Source organism: Temnothorax nylanderi, unplaced genomic scaffold, assembly GCF_030848795.1.
Source record: "Temnothorax nylanderi isolate EJ_2023f unplaced genomic scaffold, tnyl_v1.0 TNYL_tig0065_pilon, whole genome shotgun sequence".
NCBI classification, from domain to species: Eukaryota; Metazoa; Arthropoda; class Insecta; order Hymenoptera; family Formicidae; genus Temnothorax; species Temnothorax nylanderi.
Window position 1 is genome coordinate 488,982 of NW_027249127.1, and position 21,576 is coordinate 510,557.

A 21,576-nucleotide genomic window follows, 5' to 3' on the forward strand; every position below is an offset into this window, starting at 1 on the left:
AAGTAAAAGATTTATATAATGAATTTACATAAATTAAACCCAGCGATATCTGAATATTTGTTATTACAAATGTATACAAAAAATCACGATTCGAGCTTCCATTAGTAATTTTTACTCTTATTAAAAATATTTGTTCTTTATCATTGCATATTATTCATTTCGTAAATACTGTCTCACGTTTTGTATCATTAAATTATTTTTATTACAGGTACAACCATGGAGATTGGTTGTGGGTCGAGTAGGGCGTATTGGGCATGGCGAATTAAAAGGATGGAGTTGGTTACTTTCTAGGAAAGCTCTTCTGAAAGCTTCAAAGCATCTGAAAGAGATATGCGGACAGTGCAGTCTCTTGTATCCCTCGGCGGCACCTTGCGTACTCAGCGCGTGTTTAGTCTCGCTCGAGCCGGACTCTACTCTGAGATTAATGGCCGATCAATTCACTCCCGACGAAAGATTCAGTCAGGCGTCTGTAAACTGCCAGTTATCCACACCTCAAGATGTCACATGTACTCATATACTTGTTTTCCCTACATCCGCTACCACTCAGGTAAGGAAATTTAATTATATATACATAAGAGCCCAATTATATTACTTCTCGGATACAGTCAGGCTAAACGCCGCTGTTGTTTTGACACTTCAGTCGTCGCAGACCGCATTTCAAGAGCAACACAACGTACCCGAGTTGGGAGACGACGAATTGTTTTCCGCTCTGAACGAAGACATGACGGAAGGCATGGAGGGAATGGGTGATTTTAACGATATTTTCAACGTTTGGCCTGAACCGGGCGCAGGTGGTGGACAGAGTCCAAGCGGAAGTCCGCATCGTCCGGAAGGTTCGCCGCATGGAGGAGACGGCGGTGGATCAGGCTTAGGCAATCATGACGGGCCTGGTAGCCCATTTCCGTGCAGCAATACGCCAAGAGTAAGTCATTTTTTTTTTTTTTTTTTTTTTTTTTTTTTAAATAAAGTTTACGGCTGTACTATATCCATGTGTGTAAATTTATATGCAAGTTTTTATGTTATTCACAGATAGCGACGACTGAGCAAGCAGAAGAGGTTGGCACGCTCCTACAACAACCGCTCGCTCTTGGCTATCTAGTATCGACTGCGCCAACGGGACGAATGCCACCATGGTTTTGGGCAGCTTGTCCGCATCTCGAAAACGTTTGTCCGGTATTCCTGAAGAACGCGTTACACCTCCACAGTCCCGCGATACAACAGAACAGCGACGATTTACTTCAGCAACAAAACGCACCCACTGCTCATCCATTGGACTCGCAGTACACCACTGACGTGCTTAGGTTCGTATGGTATTCTTCATTTTAGCTTTTCAGATTTGTCGCGCGGAATTTGTTATCGACGTTATCGTGCAATGTACGTGATTGACAGGTACGTGTTGGAAGGGTACAACGCACTGTCGTGGCTTGCGCTGGATGCAAACACCAAGGACCGACTGTCCTGCTTACCAGTGCACGTACAGGCGCTCATGCATCTCTACCATGCGACGGCAGCTCTCGTCTGACCCACACCCTCTCCCGTTGTAGTGCAGTATATGCACCTCTTTCACGCACTCCTTATTGTACCGCCACTCGGGGCTTTACGAGAGCAACTGATTTCCTATGCCCTTTACCTATACTACATTAGTTAGGTACTTAGAGAGAAAGAGATTGTCTAGGTACAGAGTACGATCCTTCTCGACCATATGTAAAGAGAAACCGAGCCTTTTTTACCTCGGACTCTAATTAATACACAAGTTAGCGCAATGAAAATGCAAAATCCGGTGAGAACAGCGACTCTCTTTACCATTTTTCTATTATAACAGGCGAAATAGATTGTACTTTGTGTTTATGATCGTATCTCGTATTTCGTAAGGAAAAATGAACTGTGCATCCAATACGACCATTGCCAGCGAAAGCAAATATGAGACTTTGCGAGTGGTAGATGCGAGTGATGAGAGATACTGTGAGAAAGAAAGAAAGAAAGATAGGGCAAGAGAGAATGAGGATGAAAGAGAAGGATAACGAGAGAAAAGTACGAAAGAAATAGAGAAAGAGAGCACGCGCGAACGAACGAGCGAGTGAGAGAGAAAGAGAGAAAAGGTGAAAAAGAGAGTGCATAATAAGAAAATGATTTTCGATTGCCTCTCTATCGATAGATAGTTGAATTACAAATCAGAATCTCTAGAAAAATTACGTAACTAAAAGTTTTTAATTGTAAATTGAATTTTGTACAAAGCTTTTATTATTAATGACGACGAAGTAATATAAATGATATTACGTTGTTTTTTAATTTTATATAGATGATATAAAAAAAAAGAGAGGTGGACTTCTTTTTTATAAGCGATGCCTCGTACAAGCCCCTGGTGTGAGATATAAGTATGACGATTATAATATTATATTATGCTCGCGCGGCACTGGGTCGCTGTTATCATGTTTCCTGGACCCGTTAGCGCAATTTTTCGATGCTGTTTGACAAATTTTATTCGGATTAGGTGACCTCTATATATTATACATACATATAGTGTAAAATATTGTTTTTAAATAATTTATGAAGTGAGACATCGCCGAGATTAGATAATTGAGAATGAAAGAGGGAAATATCGCAAGAGTGTGAAAGAGAAAAGGAGAAAGAAAGCAAGCGAGAGAATGAGGAGAGAACGAGTCAGTTATGCAAAAAAGATTGTTTTCCTCCAATTTAACTTTGAATGCAAAAAAAGAAGAAAAGACACGAAGAGCGAAATGTGGGGCGCGTCTGAGTGGAGCCACGGTGGCCAATTGCGTCAGTCGCATAGTACAAATATGACTTGTACATAGAACCCCTAACTCCCTAATTAATTGGTTAATTTACTCACACCCACACTCACTCTGTATCTATAGTATTTATTACTGGGTAGTACGTCATTATTGGGATTATTATTATTATTAAAATTATTATTACCATTATTATATTAATATTACGAAATACAGTTTTATGTGTATATATATATATATATATATATATATATATATTACATATGTGATTTCTCTCGTATTTGCAACGCCCAAGAAATTTTGTTGCAAGCACAATAGAAACGCGTAGAAAGATGTCTTTTGCTCCTATGAATATATCAGAAAAAAAAACAATGAATAATTGAATCAGATTTTCTTTCGTTTGCCAAGCGATTGCTTGCATATCGAGCCTCGCGTGCACTAATATTTTTCTAATAATCTACATCTCCAATATGATATGGGAATATCAAAGTATTTTCTTATCCAACAGATACTTTTAAAAGAGAAAGGAAAATAAAACATGGTATCTTCGACACATATACAATATGGCACTAAAATATGAGATTTATTCTGCGGATCAACATTTTATTTAGGAGTTTTAAGAAATTATTATCACATCTCATCTTACAAATTTAACACGTGATTTGACGCTCTAAAAAATGATGAAATCCTGAATCTTCATGACGCATATCTATTGTGCTTGCACTATCTCCCTATCCTTTCTATTCTACACTATAGTTATATCCATTATGGCCGTAGTGTCCTGACTTTAACTTTAATATAGATACGTATAAAGACCTCGTCTATTTAAGAAGTACGATATATCACACTTTATCCGCTGAAAGTATATTACAGTTATATCGTTGGCTCGAATGGACTAGTATCATGTATATAAAACAAGAATTATAGAACCTTATGATCTATTTACGAGTGTACGGACTAGTATTCGGTCAACGTCGACGGTCGGTCCGGAGAAGGTCTCTCCAGACTGTGATTGATGCCATATGGCCTCAAATGGTAAATTAGATACTCTAGAACGTACATCATGTTCGGTGACACGTAGTGGAATGAAACGGCACTATCCGAACAGCAGTTCAAGCCATCCTTGGTATCGTAATAGATATACTTCCAATACCAAAAATTCTTGTCTACATGATTTGGTATCAAATGGTGCTCCGGCACGAACGGAAAGAATCTACCGCGCCCGTGAGGATCTCTGGTATCCATCGCGCGTACGCCAATCTTTTCGAGACATTTTCCCATCTCCACGTCCTCCGCACCGCCGTTATCCGGTCGGCACTTGGTCTTGTCGGGTAAGCCCTCTTCCACGAATTTGCGTAAGCCTTCCTTACTAAGTACATATCCTGCGCCACCGCTCATGTAACCTTGTTTCACGAAAGGTTTAAATCTGCATCCGAAGTATAATGACGAATTTGGATTGTACGACGACAACATATATCGTAGATTTTCTACTACCACGTATCTGAAAGCATATAAATCCAAACAATAATTTATATACGAGGGTGAATCAATAATTATTCGCACTCTATTTCTATAATTTATTAGAATAACAATAGAGAACGTACAATTACATCATTTTTCAACATAATCCCCTTGCTTTTTAATGCTTTTACTTGTTCGAACGTTCCACAAGCTTGCATACAACCTCGGGGAAAAAATGGGGCAAATCGACGCCCTCTTAAGAATCCAAGGAAGTGAGATATGGACTATATGCAGGAATGCTCCATATCAAAAACCCAGTTTCTAAAGCGTTTGAACAATGTGGATAGCAGTATGTGGATAGCAGTATGTTATGCAACAACAAAACATCTTTCGACAATAGGCTTCATTATCATCACGATTATCATCTGTTGTGCAAAAAGCGGCGCATGCATGGCTGAGAGATAAACCAAAAACATATTTTTCCGAAGATATATGCAGGTTTGTGGAACGCTAGAACAAGCGCATTGAAAAGCAAGGGGACTATGTTGAAAAATGATGTAATTGTACGTTCTCTACTGTTGTTCTAATAAATTATAGAAATAAGGTGCGGATAATTATTGATTCACCCTCGTACATGTGTATACGATGTATACAATAAAGCAACTTCTTTGATTTTGTCGGACAGTGTTATTCATTTAAAATGACTGAACTAATAACTATGAATTTTTTCTGTCACATATTTTAATTTTTTTCTAATTTGATCGCTATGCGTTTTTTGACACTACTACTCAAAAGATACCATTAAAAATTCGTGCTACTTATTTTTGTACACTACGCCGTAAAGATAAAATTTATCGCAAAGACAGAATGTACGTACACTACCGTTCAAAAGTTTAGAAGCACTACTTTTTTAAGAAAAACAAAACAGTGTACAGTGGTGCTAATACTTCCAAAGAAAAATGTCATATGAGAAACTTTACTGTCTGTTTTAACTATTCAACACAGTATTATTTGTTTCTAAATATTTTCCAAGGAAGTATTTCATTTAAACAATTTTACGGAATAAACATGCTATTATTCTGTTATGAAGAAAGAAAAAGTTTTCATGGTTTTGAGTAAAATGTAATAAATATGCAAATAACAATTATTATATTTTACTCAAGCTTGTTCTTTCTTCATAACAGAATAATAGCATGTTTATTCCGTAAAATTCTTTAAATGAAATACGTCCTTGGAAAATTATTAGAAATAAATAATACTGCGTTGAATAATTAAAACAGACAGTAAAGTTTCTCATATGACATTTTTCTTTGGAAGTATTAGTACCGTTTTATTTTTCTTAAAAAAATAGTGCTTACAAACTTTTGAACGGTAGTGTATATGCAATTAGTGACTACGTTGTGAAAATAAAATTTATCGTGAACAGAATATACTTACGTATCGTCGTCGGCTTTCATGAACCAATCTACTTTGTCTTTGTACTTCTCATAAGCGTATTTAAACGCTTCTTTGGTTTTAGCCCACAGATTATCTCTACCCTCCTTTACTGGCAACACTACAGTGGGTAAGCTGGCGTCTAAAAATGACCGGCATGAGTACATCGTGCAAATCTTTTTATCTGTACCGCACGATCTTTATCTTTATCTTATGACGAAATACCTGCCACAGAACTCATAAAAAGAAGTACATTGCAGCGTTTTCCCCATGTTGCTTTTACGTGACGAGCCTTGCTCTGATGGTTTTTCGGACCAGTCATAACCCAGCAAAGAACACGCACTTTTTTCGCCATATCCTGAGCTATTCTATCTTCTCCTTTGTGGAAATCTTCATCATCACCATGAAATTTTACTTCCGTTTCAGGACCAATCTATTAGAAAATTTAGCGATAAGGTATAGAAATCATTTCACAATCATCTAATAGTTGTAAGAAAACATCATTTTTTTGCATATACTTTAATCGAAAATGAAAAAAAGATTCTTTTAATTTTCCTCAGTGATCGGTTTGGTCATAAGCAATCTATTAAAAATGTTGTAGCTTGGAACATAAAATGTACCATTGCGTACCTCTGACTCCAACTCCGAATAATGATGAGGATCTCTGGAAAGGCTAGAACTACCTGGTACCCAACTGAACATGTGTGGTACATCTCTCGAGGATGTGATGAGCAGACATGCCGATAAAAAACCGAAAACCATTCCAGCAGCGAGTGTCAATATAAATCGCCGTCCACTTCGACCACCTGTGTAAAAAACTAATTACTGTATTTTCTAACTGCTATAATTTCACATTTACAAACTATGGACTAATACAAGATCAGACAGAATCAAACATGAGTTTATTTACAGGGACTTAGACACTTACTATCGAAACTAGGAAGCCGCTGCTGTACCATGATATATAATATAAATTGTAACTCAACTCAATAACGCTATAAATGCTTGAATATAAATTGCAGTCTCCTTCGCATTCATTTTTTCTTGTATAAATGCATGATATATTTTATCACTGCCCTCTGAAATATTATATAAAATATTATCTAATTTTATAATTAATATTAATAATAATCTAAAATGTTATATAAAAAGATATATTACTGTTTTGTGATTAATAGAAAAGAGAGAATATTGTGTTGAATATGTGAAATGGAGTAAATTGAACGCTTTTGAAATGTTGCAATATCTATGTTATCTCACGATGTGTAAAAATCTATTTACTACCGAGCAAAACTTAATATCTTATCGCTATCGGATGGTTAGTTTTATAACTATGAATCACAGGAATAATCAGGTACAAAATTACATCTTTATATGTTATTATTGAAATATCAATTGTTATTATTAATACTACATTTCAATTCTCTTTCATGTAGCAGTTAATCGTTTCATAACATTGAAATTAATGTTGTTACATCAACTAGCCATTCCAATATAAATGTAGTTCATGTAAATTTTCAAAAAACCTCGCCTATTTTTTATTAACCCTTCGCAGATCATGTGTAATTTTACTGCTTCCGTCGAACATGTGGGTCTTTTAGGCCAGTTAAAATTTTCAAGCTGTAATAGTGCTATAAAAAAATCTGAAAAAATTCAAGTATACTTTCTCTCTCGAAGGCTTTAAGAATTCAAAACTGATATATCGACCGGGTCTTTAAAGCCCCACTTGTTCTGCGAAGGGTTAAGGGGTTTTGGGCCATGAATGTACACACTTGACTATATGCATTTGTAGAGGAGGTTGATAGAAATAATAATAACATGGTCTTAGGTCTCAAAAACGTGGGGAAAGATATTTTCTGCGGCGTGAACTTCGCATATTACCATATGTAATATTAGCTAATTGGCACTAAAAACTTAACATTATTTAACTTAAATATTATAATATCACTATCTTTATATAAAATAATATATTTTATAATATCCAGATGATTCAATGTTGTACGTCAATGGCCCACTTTGGGCGAGGTTCTTTATAAGATAAACTCATTATCATCTAATAATTTCATATACATACCTGATCAACAGGACGTTTGATAACACGATAAACTCTTGAAGGCCATATTTTAAGCTCATATATTAAACTTGTTACTCACAATAGGATAGATAAAAATGTGCTTCGCCGAGCACATCTTTTCTCTTCTCCTCTTCTGTTTTTAATCAAACAAGATTGGTAATGAGTGGTATATATATGAGTATATCTGATATAATACAATTTCTTCTCCGATTCAGAGGACTGGATCTGAAATCAAAAGAATCTTGAAGACAACAGCCAGGAAGGTAAGAAGCGATGAAACTACTTGGAGACAACGCTACACTTTCACAATACACATTAACTTTTTGAGTTAAGTACGCACTTCTTTCTCTGGACGTATGAACGGCCCGTCGTTGACAAGTGATCTTTGACAATTATTTATGATCGTCGTGGTGACGTTAGATATGACCGTCGCCTTACTGATAGTACTGCCTCAATATTGCGGGACGTTATCTCCAAGCAGGTGAAGCGCGATTTATTACGAATGCATCGGTGCGCCTGAGCCTAGGTGCGAACACAGAAAATAGTAAAATATGCAACGCGCGGTCTACTATTATGCAAAGCCGTAATTACGCGCACATGTACACCACATGCGAAAAGCTGGGGAAAAGCACGTTCGACGCGAAGCGCGTTGAATAGAGGCGACACGTCAAGCGACGTTGCATTACTTACCTCGAAAGTTGGCGAAGAGAGAGAAAAATGAGTCGTGCAAAAAAAGGTGGTGATACAGAGCGCGGAACGCGGGGGGGGGGAGGGAGGGAGGGAGGAGCATTTTTGCGACAGTCATCTGTTTTCTTTTATTCGTTCGCGCTTATGCTAACATTGCTAACAAGTAACAGCAAGCTGCACGGCGCGCTCGTTTGTCAGCCCGGCTTTTATTACTCTATTTGCACAGTTGCGCAAATAATGACGCGAACCTGACCGATATTATCGCGGCCCGATATCGTCGTCGCCGTGCACCTTGCGCGCGTAACGCAGAGTTTTCATTCACAAACCGAGGCTGAGGCTATCGTATCGCCCAGTCGCCGACGGTGCGCCGGGGAATGCTCGTCGCGCCTCGTCGCAGCGGTAGTCGCGCAGCTCATCGGGAAGAATCCTCTCCTCGTCGAACCTCGAACCTCGGATAACGCGCCCCTCGAGTCTCCACACTCGCGGATCCGGGCACACAACACACGCGGATCCCGGACCCGCCTCCTCGGAGAATCTTCCGAGAAGCGCGCGATATCGCGAGAACGTGTTTTTACCGCATCGGGAATGCCGGAACCGAGCCGACCGAGCGCCGTCCGCGTCGGCTCGCGGCGATCAATTACGAGATTAGACGGTGGAGTCGACGTGTCCGCATCTCTCCTCGCCCCGGCGGCCCCGCGGGATTTCACAGACGAGCGCCTTCGAGCTGCGGCGCCTTCGTCCCGCGTTGTCGCGAGCGGCGCGTGAACGGGCACAAAGGAATCCGCGAGCATTCAGCGGCGATAACAATCTGCGATGATGCGCGCGTCTTGCTCTCCCCTCTTCTCCCCCAGCCACCCTTGCGATGAGCGTGCATGCGCGCGAGCGCGACATCACGCGACATGTCGCGTAGTACATACCATACGTACGCGCTCACTGGTTGGAAAATGTCCGTGAAAAGGTCGTCTCCATTCTGACTCGCGACCACCATGCCGTCGACCGTCGACTTCGTACTTCGTCCGGTATCGCGAGGAAGCGTCGGGGGAGGCGACCACCGGCGAGATACCGATACGAGATACGAGATACGACGCCATCCGGGAGGCGCAATTGCGCGCGTGTGCACTGTGTGCGCGCGCGCGCGCTGGTGTACGCTGGGACGCGCTGCGTGTCGCGCAATCTCTTCATTTTATCGCGCGGAGATTAACTTCGTCGATTATTTCGAAATTACAGATTGCAGGCGTTTCTCTCTCGCCAGCGTGTTTTTTTTTTCCGCGCGCGGGCGAGAGGGACACGAGGCTGTCGTTACTTGTCGTTTCTCGATCGCGCGTCTGTTATATCCTCGACCTCTACTCTGTTATTTCGCGGCGGCGGGCGGCAATCACATCGATGAAAATTATTGCCGTCGCGTGTACAGGACACGCCAAAAGCCAGGGACGGAAAAACGCGACGCGCTGTCGTGTTTTGCTATGAACAGCTGACGAATTTGACATTCGACTCTGAAACTCGGAAGTCTGATAAAGAGAAATAATAACGGCGCAGATTGAAATTGGGATAATTTTCTGAATAAAGCATTCCGTGTGAATTTAAACAAACTTTATTTATGTAAATACGAGATATGAAAATGATAATAAAAATCATTATTTGACATTAAAAAAGGCGATAATACATCAAAAGTAACGCTTTTTGAGGTTAGATATCTGCCTTACCGACTAGATGAGGACAAACTAGTTCTCTGTAAGCGAGAATTGCGTGTTTTATTTCAAATTTTGGTTAGAATATATTTGATGTAATCGAATATTATCTTAAAAAAGTTTATATGCGTACAGTTTATCGCAGAAACCAGAATCAAAGCTGAAAATGCATAAATTTAATAGGCGATTTTCAATTTTTGAAGTCATCTTTTTCGAAAACGCAATTTATGTTCCATTTTCCGACTTGTTTTTTCAACTGTTTTTTAATCGTATCGTGACGACTGAAAACTTTTCGAATCGCAAGTATCGCGACCCGCGACGTTTGACGTTTCGAACCTATATCGAAATATTCGAAACGAAATCAATATGGCAGCAGCGCCGTGCGGCAGTCGGCAGTGCGCGGAAGATCGATGTTGACGGACAAAAGTCACACATCGCGGTGACGACGCGATCGTTTGTCGTTTCGCGATGACCGCGAATTACTATTTCGCGATCGTCGGCCACGCCGACAATCCGCTGTTCGAGATAGAATTCAACAATGCCGGGAAGGACGCGAAGGTTCGTTCGTTTTGAGGTTAAGTTCCGCGACTCCGCATCGTCGTTGACCACCCCTTGCTCTCCTGTTTCAGAAGGAGGACCACTCGCATTTGAATCAATTCATCGCCCACGCGGCGCTCGATCTCGTGGACGAGCACACGTGGAAAACGACGAACATGCATTTGAAAGTCGTGGATAAATTTAATCAGTGGTTCGTCAGCGCGTTTGTGACGGCGACCCACATTCGATTCGTCATGGTGCACGACAGCAAGAACGAGGACGGGATCAAAAACTTTTTCAACGAAATGTACGAGACCTATATAAAGGTGATATTTATTTCTATGATGTTGTAGGTTTATTGATTGATTGATGATTGATTGTGTACACCGCGCATCAACAACTTTATCAGAGAGATGCTTATGACTGCTTCTCTGTTTCAGTATTCGATGAATCCATTTTACAAGCTCAACACTCCTATCAAGTCTCTGGGGTTTGAGAAAAAGGCACAGTTGTACGGCAGAAAATATTTATCTTCGTGAACGTAACGATTGCTGTTAACAAAAGTAGGGTTGTTTATAATTTGCTTCTCTTAACTTTATTCAACATTTGTATGCCACAAAATGTGTACTGTTAACAAGCATTAGAAATAAAAGTGATGAATTTTTTTCCATTAGCTCCAGTATCAAGGCATATTATATAAAAAAAAGTGATTATTCATATTCTGATTTTGTACAATGTATATGTGTAAGTTAATTGCACTGTGTAATTGTTGAATTGTTTATATAAAAATTGCTATAAAAAAACAAAACTTGTCTTATATAATATATTAACTGTTTTTTTATACATATAATGCATAAAACTCGTACTGCATTTTCTATTCTGATCTCGGATCCAGATCTCTTATCTGAAATATCAAAAAGAACATAATATATATATTTGCAAGTCAAAATAATTGGTAAGTAAAACAAAATACGTAAACAGGTCATTATTTGTTATACCTCTTGTAATTTCTGCATTTCTTGAGTCAACAAATTATCCAAGATCTCCTGGAACCGTTGCTTCAGTTTGAAGTTTTCGATATTAGCTATTTCAACCTCCTGTTGCTGCCTTCTTTGCTGCAATTCCGCCAATTCCGCGTGAAGAGTAGCGAGACGAGAACCTGGATGTTTTTAAGTAAACAAAGTTAAGGACTTGTATATAAACCTCAGAGAAACAATGCTTATTTAACCCGAAAACCAGCTTTTTTCCCTATAAACGGTCACCTGAGGCTACTTTTACACCCCAATTAAAAATCATTGTTATTAATTACATATTGCATATTTTGGATTGTTCTACAATTTATCAGTATTTGAGAACAATATGTATATAGATTTACTCAACTTATTCCGAAAAGAGTAAGGAGAAACCAAAAAAATATTTAAAAAACGAAAGAAGCACATTAAAATTACTGTGACGTGAGCTTTTTTTCGACCCTGGGGTGTTTAAGTAGCTCCAGCGCCCATTCTCGGGTTAAAATTACCTTTAGATATCGATGGAGGTGATTCTATGTAATCATCTGGAATAATATATTCCGAATGAAATTCTTCCAATTTGGGAACTTTTGGCGGAGTACCCTCGTCCTGCTGCTTCTCGGTTTCCATATCGCCGTTGTTATCATTGTGGAACATATCTTTACTGAACTCAGTAACTAGTCCACTGCTCATCGTCGCGTTGTTACTCGACCTCTCCGAATACGCGGCTTGCATAGAATTGGAGTCGGAAACTCTACTGTCCACCGAAAGTCGGCTATTCTCGTCTAGCTCCATCACATTTATGTTCGCCTCTTCGTCGTCGTCTTCGCTGTCGCTCACGGGCTCGCCAAATATATCGTGTTCAGCTGAAATACGAACTCATAAAGTACATAATATTTCTATATCTATAAACTTTATCTAAACCAACACTCACCAACATCCAGACTTTGAGATGTGTTCCCATTCATACTCTCCCGTTTAGTCTTAACTGTGCCAGACGATGAGACCTTGCTGGGTTTCGACGTATCCTCATCTTCGCATATCACTTCCCATTTAACGTTAACAGCGTCATTGTCCACTCGCAACAGACGTTTGACCTCCTTCTCGATTTCCGGCGCCTCTACGTACTTCTTCTTCAAAGTTTTTCTAAATCTCCTGCGTCTTACGTTTTTAGCAGGCGGTGTTATACCATGAGGCCAAAGGAACTTCTTGTCGACCTTGTTTGGATCCTTCTTCTTCTGCTTAACGGGAGATTCCTCATCCGTCGCGGTGTGATCGTCCTCCTCTTTACATAATAGCATCTGAAGGAGCGTTGCAGGAAAATGTAATATAAGCTCTCCGTTTTCTGTATTATCTAATAACGTTCTTTCCATTTTTACCTGACATATATCGGCAGTTTTATAAAAGCTTTTGTTATCGATGGTTTTTAAGGATTCCACTATCGTCGGCAGGTCCACAACCTAAGCAAAATTTATCAAATGTACAAATTTGTCTTCGTGAGCGATTTTTATCCGGCGATTTAAATTGAATAGCATGATGCAGCAAAATTTACCTTAGTATGGAGTAACCAGTGGTCAATCCTAACCTCACCGTAACGCATATCGTTTTCCAGTTTTATAGTAAATCTATCTTTTAAAGGCAAGGTACTGCGTAAGGCTTCCCTCAGTACTTTGGCGGGTTCCTTAAAGAGAATTAATTCAGTATATATATAATTTCCGATTTTTAATTCGTCTATGTGATCTCTGACTAGGTTAAGTTCAAATCGGATTACAAGATAGCATAATATAGGAAACATACCGGCGGTAACCGCATAATAAACTGACTCTCTAATTCAACCTGCAGGTCATTGCGATTTTTGTAGTCAGTATTCGGATGGCGATTCATTTTCTTCGGATTTTTACGCGATAAACGACTGAAATCGCGATGAAAACGAAATACGAACTGTTTATTAAACGGACAACACTGAACTGAATACCAGCGCGTGACCAGCGCTATTCAGTTTTGGTGGCGTACACGATAAACTTTTGAGAAACGTTTCCAGGGATGTCGATAATAGCATTTATGGATGGGAAGGGAAACAATATACGAATATAAATATAAATAATAATTCAGAATTGCAACGACAGATTTTATTAATAATTTTATTATTTTTATTAATATCATATGTAGTGGAAAGAACAGCAAATATGTAGTATAACGTTCTCCCCCCGTCCCAGATTCCTTTTTATTTTTTCAAATTTTGTGTATTCTTGGGTCGTAAAAAAGATTCTGAGAAGGAAAATATTAAAATACTTATACGCATCAAAGTATAAGCGGCATATATGCGGCATATAAATTTATAAGTAGAGTTAATTATATTCTAAATTCTACTAATTACAGCTCTAGATAGACCAAAGTAGACTTGAAAGATAGCATATACATTATAAAAAATTGTCTAAATAATTTTTGAAAATTAATAAATTAAATAAAAATATAAAAAATTAGCATTATATTAGTATGTTATTATAGATATTATATAGTATTAGTGTCTCATTTTAATTTAAACAGTCAAATATATATCGATATCGCGTAATTTTAGAAAAAAATGTTTCAGACAAAAGTTGTATGAGGGACATATTTTGATTAAAAAAATTTGACCTTGGGTGGAGGCGTTATCATCAAATAAAGGTCAACTTTATTTTTTTTAATAGCAACATAATTTTTTAAATACCATTTACAAACTACGTTTGTAACCATTCTCATTACGAGTTCAACGCGCTATTTACTACGTTTACGCGAGCGTTACTTTTGTAATAACTTACGATAATTCCTTCGCGTAAACGGGATTTTGTATACAAACAAACATTTCTGAAACGTTTCTGAAACGAATATAATGTACTACCTGAAACGTGATATCGAGATATCTGACTGTTCAAATTAAAATGAGACACCCAGTATATTAGTATATTATATACAATGTTAGTATTATATTAACATTATATGTATATGTCTTTGTTTTCCCTTCAAATTAGACAAAAATGGACATATGATTTAACTATTAAAGGCTATTGCACTTAACACAATTTATAATAGTCGTAAGGCCGTAAGAAAATTGACCAATCATAACAGATTATTTTTCGACCGCGAGGAGAATAATCGACTGTGATTGTTCAATTTCCTTACGGTCTAAATTTTGTTACGTACAATTACTACGTTTACGCGAGCTTTACTTCTGTAGTAACTTACGATAATTCCTTCGCGTAAACAGAATTTTCCTTCGCGTAAACGGAATTTTGTAGTAACTTACGATAATTTACTCCGCGTAAACGCGTGAATTATCGTAAGTTACTACAGAAGTAACGCTCGCGTAAACGTAGTAAATGGCCTTTAATTAGTTTACCAACAAGTTAGAACAACCGGCCCTTAAGTATTGGTGATACTAAAATGTCCGAGGCTAACCGCTCTTCCCTAATCAATATTGCTCGATTTACCGAAGTGACGTCAATATCTAAATTATTTCGAAGCTCGGGCGATTTAACCAGGGAATCGATTTATATCTTAAAACAAGGTAAAAATGACAAAAGTGAACAGATTTACTAGATTTCGACAAATAAAATCGTAGATACTCTAGTGAATTTCTTCACTTTTGTAATTTTCACCTCGATCCAAGATCCAAGATACACAATCGACCCCAATCGACCCTCACGTCAACTCTGGTCAACTCGGCCTGGTCGAAAACGCTATATATATATATACTATTCTCCATATGCTCCGAGGCCGCGCTCGTCTGCTACGCTCGCGCTGGTGCGCATGTCCAGGATTCGTCCCACCAATCCCACCATCTCGAATGTATACTGTATAATGTATATACATGTATGTACATACATGTACTGGTCACTGTACTCCGCGGCCCGCGCGGGCGAGTGACAGGACTGGACAGACAGGCTGACGGCAGTGACGGCACTGACAGCGGATCCGAGTCATCCGAGCTCCGGGCGTAACGCGGCCGTAACGACCTGTTACCGCGCGGACGCGCTGGAGGGAGCGGAACAAAAGCGCGACTTCCTATGCCTGGATTGCCTGGCGCGGCAGTGAGTCATCGTGAAAGTGCGGGATCGCTGTACAAGAGCGGGACGACTCTCGGGAACGGCGTCATGGAAGTCCTGGATCCGAGCGTCTCCAGGGACGATCAGCCGCTGTGCGTCAACGATTCTCTGGAGCCAGGTATTATCCCGACTACCGCGGACATCCGCGTTCCTATCGTCCGCGTCCGCGTCCGCGTCCGCGTCTCCGCGACCGTCGCCGTCGTCGCGTATCGTTGTCCCCGTTCACATAACTGCGTTCGTGTAATTAGTTTTCCCCCGCCCGCACGCGCGGGACAATCGATGTCGCATTGTTTGGAAACAAAGGGACGATAACGGCAGGACGAGGCGTCGCAGCCGACGCAGACAGCGCGCAGATGTTCGCGAGTATCGCGGAAGTGGAAACTGTCTTGTTATCTGTTAGCGTCAATCTCGCGACCTCCCTCCTCCCTTTCCACCTCCGCCCCTCGCGAGAGACGTCAACGCGGTCAACGCGAATACGTCAGATTTATTTTACGCCAGCTGAGTTATGTCGCTACTTTTTTTTCGCCCTGCTGTTTTGGCGGAACAGGAGGGAGATGAATAATTGATTATTGCCTTGGAAATATTAAATTAATATTTAGGAATGTTAGTGATTGTAGAGTTGCAATGCATCCGCTGTTAAAATTTTGGGCAGATCTGTTTTTGAAAGTTTTTAAGGCTTCTGTTCGCTCACTGCAGTCATCTCGGATTGATGACGTCAGAAACGAGAAAAATATGAAGATTCTTGCGACGTTACATTAAAATAAAAATGTATCGCAATAAGATAGCGTTTGTAATCGATAGAATAGACTTGTAAAATATACCGAAAACTCCCCTTTTGATTGGGTAATCCACATGTCGAATTGAATTGTGCCTAATCAAAGACGAGAACAAACCGTTTGGTAGCTGCCGAATTGAAATAAAAAAATATTTGCTTTCACATATTAAATTATAACAAAATGAGAGTCTTCGGTGTATTTTAACACTACGATTATTTTAAATATATATAAAATTATTTTAAATGTAAAAATTAAAACAAAAAATAACGCGGTATATCGCGAGAATAATTTTGCTTCTTTTCAGTTTTCACGCCTTTTAGTACACAATTTTGCCAGGTGTGACGCTGTGTGTACTGTCAACGCAGACTTTGAGACTTAGCGTTTACTTGGCAATCGAGCCAGCAGGAGCCTCAAGAAATTAATAATATGGACAGATCTGTTTGATAGCTTTTAATAAATATCGTCTCAAATTATCTAAATCATATAAAAGATTTAATCTTGTTCACTGATGGATCCTTTTAACACCAAAATACCCCCCTTTCACAAAAATTATCTTTGCTATTTCTGTTTAAAAAATGTAGGGAAAAAATGCATTAAATGTTAAAGCGGGATCAGAAATTTTACCACTTTCTTACCCTGGAGTAAAAGCTAAAACGTAATACTAAAAAAAAAATATTGAACCAAATAATTTTGCCGAAACACTCCCCATTGTCGGCGTTAGGATCCGCTAATGATTTTCTTTAGCACATATTAATGTTCTTTGTTAGAACAACTAAGAACTGAATTACATAACTCAAGATCTTCTAATATATTTCAACTTCTCTATTGACAATATATGCTCATAATGTAATATTCTTTCAGTTAACACATCGCAGATTCCGCCAGACACCACTTCATGGATAAAAGCGCGTCATACCCTCGGTGCCCTGGGCTTTCTTGGCTTCGCCCTTGTATATGCTATGAGGGTCAATTTATCGGTAGCCATTGTCTCCATGGTTAATCAGACAGCGATTCCGCACACCGATGATAACGATACTAGTGACGTTTGTCCTAAGTATACACCCAAGATAAACCTGACTTTCGTACCGGTAATTCGATCATTGTTTTCTTCAAGTAGTTATCTGAATCTTCATATATTACATTACCTTTATGCCTCTTGTATTATTCTCTTGTTATTATGTCATTAGATAAGAGTTATCACATATGGTGTTAGTCATTCAAACTTATCATGCTGAAACATATAAATGTAACACTATACTGTTTCTTCTTTGTATTAATATATGATGATATGGATTTATCTCACTAGTACCTCAACATTTGTCACAAAATTTGTCAGAATTCTAAGATTTGGGATAGTATACAAACTAAATAATGAAACTAATTATAAACCTGTTATAACTTTTCCGTTATTTCTTAATTTATTTCGTTAAACATTAATATCGTTGTCAAATATATCATTTAAGACTAAAAGAATTTCTTTTCTTAGTATTCGAACAAGAGAAATGTGTGTCTAAATATTATTTTAATTTGCAATATCTTAAATATGTGACACATAACTTTTTAATCAAGTCTTTTCTCAGGGCAAATTCGTATATTGTAGCATTTTTTTTATTATTTTACATTTTGAAATTAATTTCAATGTTATTTCAGAGCGCGGGAGAATTTGCTTGGGATGAAAAAACTCAAGGCATTATATTAGGCGCATTCTTTCTCGGCTATGTAACTACAAATGTTCCGGGTGGTAGGATGGCTGAGAAAATGGGCGGCAAGTTAGTTTATGGTCTGGGGGTATTTCTGACCGCTATTCTGACCGTGATAAGCCCATTCGCCGCGTATTGGGGTCTGGTACCATTTTTGGTTGTACGAGTCGCGGAAGGATTTACTGAGGTAAATGTCTTGTTTTCATAACATATATCTGTATAGAAATAATTAATATTTCCTCGTGATACGTAGGGAGTAACGTTTCCTGCGATGCACAGTATGCTGGCACATTGGGTACCCCCGTTAGAGAGAAGTCGATTTGCTGCTACAGTATACGCAGGTAATTTGTTTGTTTTGCCTTTTGATGGATAAAAAGAATGCTCAGGGATACTTACAATACTTTTCTCAGGTGCAAATTTTGGAACTGTCGTCTCATTACCAGTGAGCGGCTGGCTATGTTCCTTAGAATTGTGGAACGGTTGGCCCCTTGCATTTTATTTGTTCGGTAGTCTCGGTCTCGTGTGGTACATATTCTGGTTGATATACATTTACGATACTCCATCGCTACACGTGAGCATCGATCCTGCCGAAAAGGCGTACATCGAAGCTAGCGTCGAAAAAAACGAGGTCAGTATTATATTTAATACGTAAATATTTCTGCGAAGTTATCATCGTGTTTGACTTAATGATCAAATAATTTAAACAACAGGACGATGACCCAGGAGTACCTTGGCTGTCCGTCTTCACCTCTCTACCTATGTGGGCTATTACTATTACGCAGTGCGGCCAGGCCTGGGCCTTCTACACTCTTCTGACCGACCTGCCGACGTATATGGACAAAATTTTGAATTTTAATATACAGCAGAACGCAGTTTTCTCAACGTTTCCGTATTTGAGCGCTTGGCTGATGGGTCTTCTTATCTCGATGTTCGCGGACATGCTCCTCGCTCGTCGTTTGATCTCACCTCTGGCTTCGTTCAAACTGTGGAACACGGTGGCCTCGGTGGGGCCCAGTCTCGGTTTTGTCGGTGTTATCTGGGCCGGATGCAATCGTAGAATGGTGATGCTGATGCTCACCATGCTGGGATCTCTTCAAGGCGCGGTGTATGCCGGGAATCAGATGAATCACATCGCATTGGCACCACGTTACGCGGGTACCCTGTATGGATTGACGAACGCCGCGGCCAATGCGTGTGGTTTCTTGGCACCGTATGTTATCGGCAGTATAATACAGGGACATGTTAGTATATTCGTCGCATTCCTCGTTTCAAACGTTCATTAGACTGCAGATGTACATATGTTGTTTTATTCCTCTTGCATTACAGGAAACCCTCGCACGCTGGCATATAGTCTTCTGGATGGCAGCGGGAATAAATGTGGCTACTAATTGCTTCTATTTGATGTTCGCGTCCGCCACTGAGCAGCCGTGGAGCAAAGGCGGCAGTTGATGACAATGCCGCGTTAGAAGTTTAACGATATTAAATGTGGAAAATAATATACTTTTTAATCATGTTGCACATAGTACATTTTAATTTGGCTGGCCAGTTTTACATAATTTGATATGTATCTATCATTCATTATTATTTTGGAAAATAATTTATTTTTATGGCTTTTCTAAAATTATAATTGTATTTATCGTTGAGCGATACATGCAATGACAAATGAATCAAATTTCCAGTATTATCAAGTTTATTACTGACACATGATACACAAAGGAGATAGATGTCGCCGACTGGCTTTTGCATCAGATAACTGGGATTGAGTAACATATTTTTCAACTCCCCATTTTGCTTCACCATTTTATTGATCCAGCTATATCTTGTCTGGATACATAAAAAGGTCTGCAATTCCATGAAAAAATTAAATTAAGTAAAATCGCTGATATTGATGTGATATACAGGGTGTCCAATGGTACAGAAAAAATAATTGTATATAGTAAATCAAAAGTGTAGAGTAAAATGTTTTCAGGACTTTGTTTTTGAAGAAATGACTTTAAAGAAAGATTATAGGAAAATTAATATTCTTATACTTTTTAAACATGGATGATTAGCGACGACACTGCGCACATAATGCTGAACTCATTTTAACGATTATTAATACATAAATAAAAAAGTACAACATTCCATTTTTAATAAAACGATAAGTTACTTTAGAGATCATGTGGAAAATATTGAGATTATTTTTATTTTTTCGATAAAATTTTGTATTTTTTATGCATGTTTGCATAGTTGCTTTTGAGACAGTTTGATAATTTATATGATATAAGATCGATAGAAATCATTCAAGAAAAGTACAGATGTTTAATTTTTAATTTTAATATGAATTTCCTTAAAAATAAAGTTGTACGAAAATATTATATTATATATTATATTCTACTCCTTCGATTTATTTTTACATATAGAATCTCTTCTTGTACCAATTATAGACATCCTGTTTATGGGTATAAAACAGCATTTAATTTTACAGATAGAATATATATATATATATATATATATATATATATATATACATATATATATATATATATATCTCACCCACGCAACAGTATATACAGTAGACCAAAAACTTTGCCGTTCAAAACATATATACATATATATATATATATATATATATATATATACACCTCTTTTTTATTATTATATTTGATAAGAATCATGTATATGGATGATAAACTAGAAAAAAAGCAATTAAAATTATTAGCAATGTTATTAAAAACAGTATATAAATATTTTCTATTTATAATTTAATAAGATATTTGTTATTATCTCTAAATATTTTAATATTAATTCATGGCTTTAAAAAACAAAAGTATTAATTATTTTATAATGCCAAAGGGGATAGTAAGATAAATGGCTTCTCTATGATTAAGTGAAATTGTAACAGTATTAATATATCATTGATGTATAAATGTCTGATAGTAAAGTATATATAAAAATGATATATGGAGGCAAAGAAGTGATTTTGTCGTTCAAAACAGCAGGATACATATATAATTATTCACAGAAATTTTGCTTTAAGTATTTCGATATGAAATAAGTAGAAATCGTTAGCGATTACATTTAACATGACAGAAAAGTAACCCACATTGCATGCATGTACATTTTTAATCTACTTAACAATATGTTTAACATATTAGCAATAATATGTTTTATATTTAATATGCTTAATATATGAATAAATATGTTTATGTGCATACTGGTATGCAAAATGATATATTTGCGTTTTAATTTACGATAAAAATATAATAGTTGTCTCATGTGCAATATTATACAAGAAATTTTCTTGAAATATAATGATCATGTTGAATAAGCAATGAATATTTGTACAATAATGATATAATTATTTATATATAAATTTTCTGATCATATATCAC

General features: G+C 37.9%; 5 protein-coding genes and 1 long non-coding RNA gene across 17 annotated transcripts in view; 4 read left to right on the plus strand and 2 right to left on the minus strand.

Annotated features, from left to right (window-relative positions):
- The window catches only part of Skd (mediator complex subunit skuld), a 33,803-nt gene extending 30,858 nt beyond the window's left edge, over nucleotides 1–2,945 (plus strand). For all 4 annotated transcript variants that reach the window (XM_071708191.1, XM_071708193.1, XM_071708194.1 and 1 more), the window contains 4 exons: nucleotides 209–547; nucleotides 641–922; nucleotides 1,030–1,301; nucleotides 1,390–2,945. In XM_071708191.1, coding sequence (XP_071564292.1) covers nucleotides 209–547; nucleotides 641–922; nucleotides 1,030–1,301; nucleotides 1,390–1,522 — 1,026 coding nt within the window. In that variant the 3' untranslated portion in view covers nucleotides 1,523–2,945. The remainder of the gene's footprint in view (nucleotides 1–208; nucleotides 548–640; nucleotides 923–1,029; nucleotides 1,302–1,389) is intronic.
- Nucleotides 2,946–3,307: 362 nt separating this feature from the next.
- On the minus strand, nucleotides 3,308–9,467 carry C1galta (Glycoprotein-N-acetylgalactosamine 3-beta-galactosyltransferase 1). 7 transcript variants are annotated; one of them, XM_071708203.1, is made up of 8 exons: nucleotides 9,324–9,458; nucleotides 8,060–8,241; nucleotides 7,720–7,944; nucleotides 6,574–6,724; nucleotides 6,276–6,463; nucleotides 5,871–6,078; nucleotides 5,649–5,787; nucleotides 3,308–4,251 (listed from the first exon to the last, which is right to left on the minus strand). In XM_071708203.1, exons 4-8 carry the CDS (start codon nucleotides 6,602–6,604, stop codon nucleotides 3,708–3,710), a joined length of 1,110 nt encoding a protein of 369 aa, XP_071564304.1. In that variant the 5' UTR covers nucleotides 6,605–6,724; nucleotides 7,720–7,944; nucleotides 8,060–8,241; nucleotides 9,324–9,458; the 3' UTR covers nucleotides 3,308–3,707. The 7 variants fall into 7 exon arrangements, with proteins under 7 accessions (XP_071564304.1, XP_071564305.1, XP_071564303.1 ...); XM_071708204.1 differs by having other exon boundaries at nucleotides 9,333–9,447; XM_071708202.1 differs by lacking the exon at nucleotides 9,324–9,458 and adding an exon at nucleotides 8,733–9,278.
- Nucleotides 5,985–6,666, plus strand: LOC139773640 (uncharacterized). The gene is made up of 2 exons (XR_011718385.1): nucleotides 5,985–6,101; nucleotides 6,247–6,666. It is a non-coding gene; the product is annotated as an uncharacterized lncRNA (long non-coding RNA).
- A 45-nt stretch (nucleotides 9,468–9,512) lies between the features above and the next one.
- Nucleotides 9,513–11,439, plus strand: Trs20 (TRAPP subunit 20). The gene is made up of 3 exons (XM_071708211.1): nucleotides 9,513–10,652; nucleotides 10,724–10,957; nucleotides 11,072–11,439. Exons 1-3 carry the CDS (start codon nucleotides 10,563–10,565, stop codon nucleotides 11,168–11,170), a joined length of 423 nt encoding a protein of 140 aa, XP_071564312.1. The 5' UTR covers nucleotides 9,513–10,562; the 3' UTR covers nucleotides 11,171–11,439.
- Nucleotides 10,940–15,634, minus strand: Taf7 (TATA-box binding protein associated factor 7). 2 transcript variants are annotated; one of them, XM_071708201.1, is made up of 7 exons: nucleotides 15,506–15,634; nucleotides 13,194–13,322; nucleotides 13,021–13,101; nucleotides 12,576–12,942; nucleotides 12,151–12,507; nucleotides 11,630–11,790; nucleotides 10,940–11,535 (listed from the first exon to the last, which is right to left on the minus strand). In XM_071708201.1, exons 2-7 carry the CDS (start codon nucleotides 13,239–13,241, stop codon nucleotides 11,506–11,508), a joined length of 1,044 nt encoding a protein of 347 aa, XP_071564302.1. In that variant the 5' UTR covers nucleotides 13,242–13,322; nucleotides 15,506–15,634; the 3' UTR covers nucleotides 10,940–11,505. The 2 variants fall into 2 exon arrangements, with proteins under 2 accessions (XP_071564302.1, XP_071564301.1); XM_071708200.1 differs by lacking the exon at nucleotides 15,506–15,634 and adding an exon at nucleotides 13,439–13,645.
- Nucleotides 15,635–15,687: 53 nt separating this feature from the next.
- On the plus strand, nucleotides 15,688–21,416 carry Mfs10 (major facilitator superfamily transporter 10). Of its 2 annotated transcripts, none has more exons than XM_071708197.1 (7): nucleotides 15,688–15,844; nucleotides 17,364–17,590; nucleotides 18,153–18,389; nucleotides 18,456–18,543; nucleotides 18,613–18,830; nucleotides 18,913–19,443; nucleotides 19,529–21,416. In XM_071708197.1, exons 1-7 carry the CDS (start codon nucleotides 15,688–15,690, stop codon nucleotides 19,649–19,651), a joined length of 1,581 nt encoding a protein of 526 aa, XP_071564298.1. In that variant the 3' UTR covers nucleotides 19,652–21,416. The 2 variants fall into 2 exon arrangements, with proteins under 2 accessions (XP_071564298.1, XP_071564299.1); XM_071708198.1 differs by lacking the exon at nucleotides 15,688–15,844 and adding an exon at nucleotides 16,013–16,940.
- The last annotated feature ends 160 nt before the right edge of the window (nucleotides 21,417–21,576 follow it).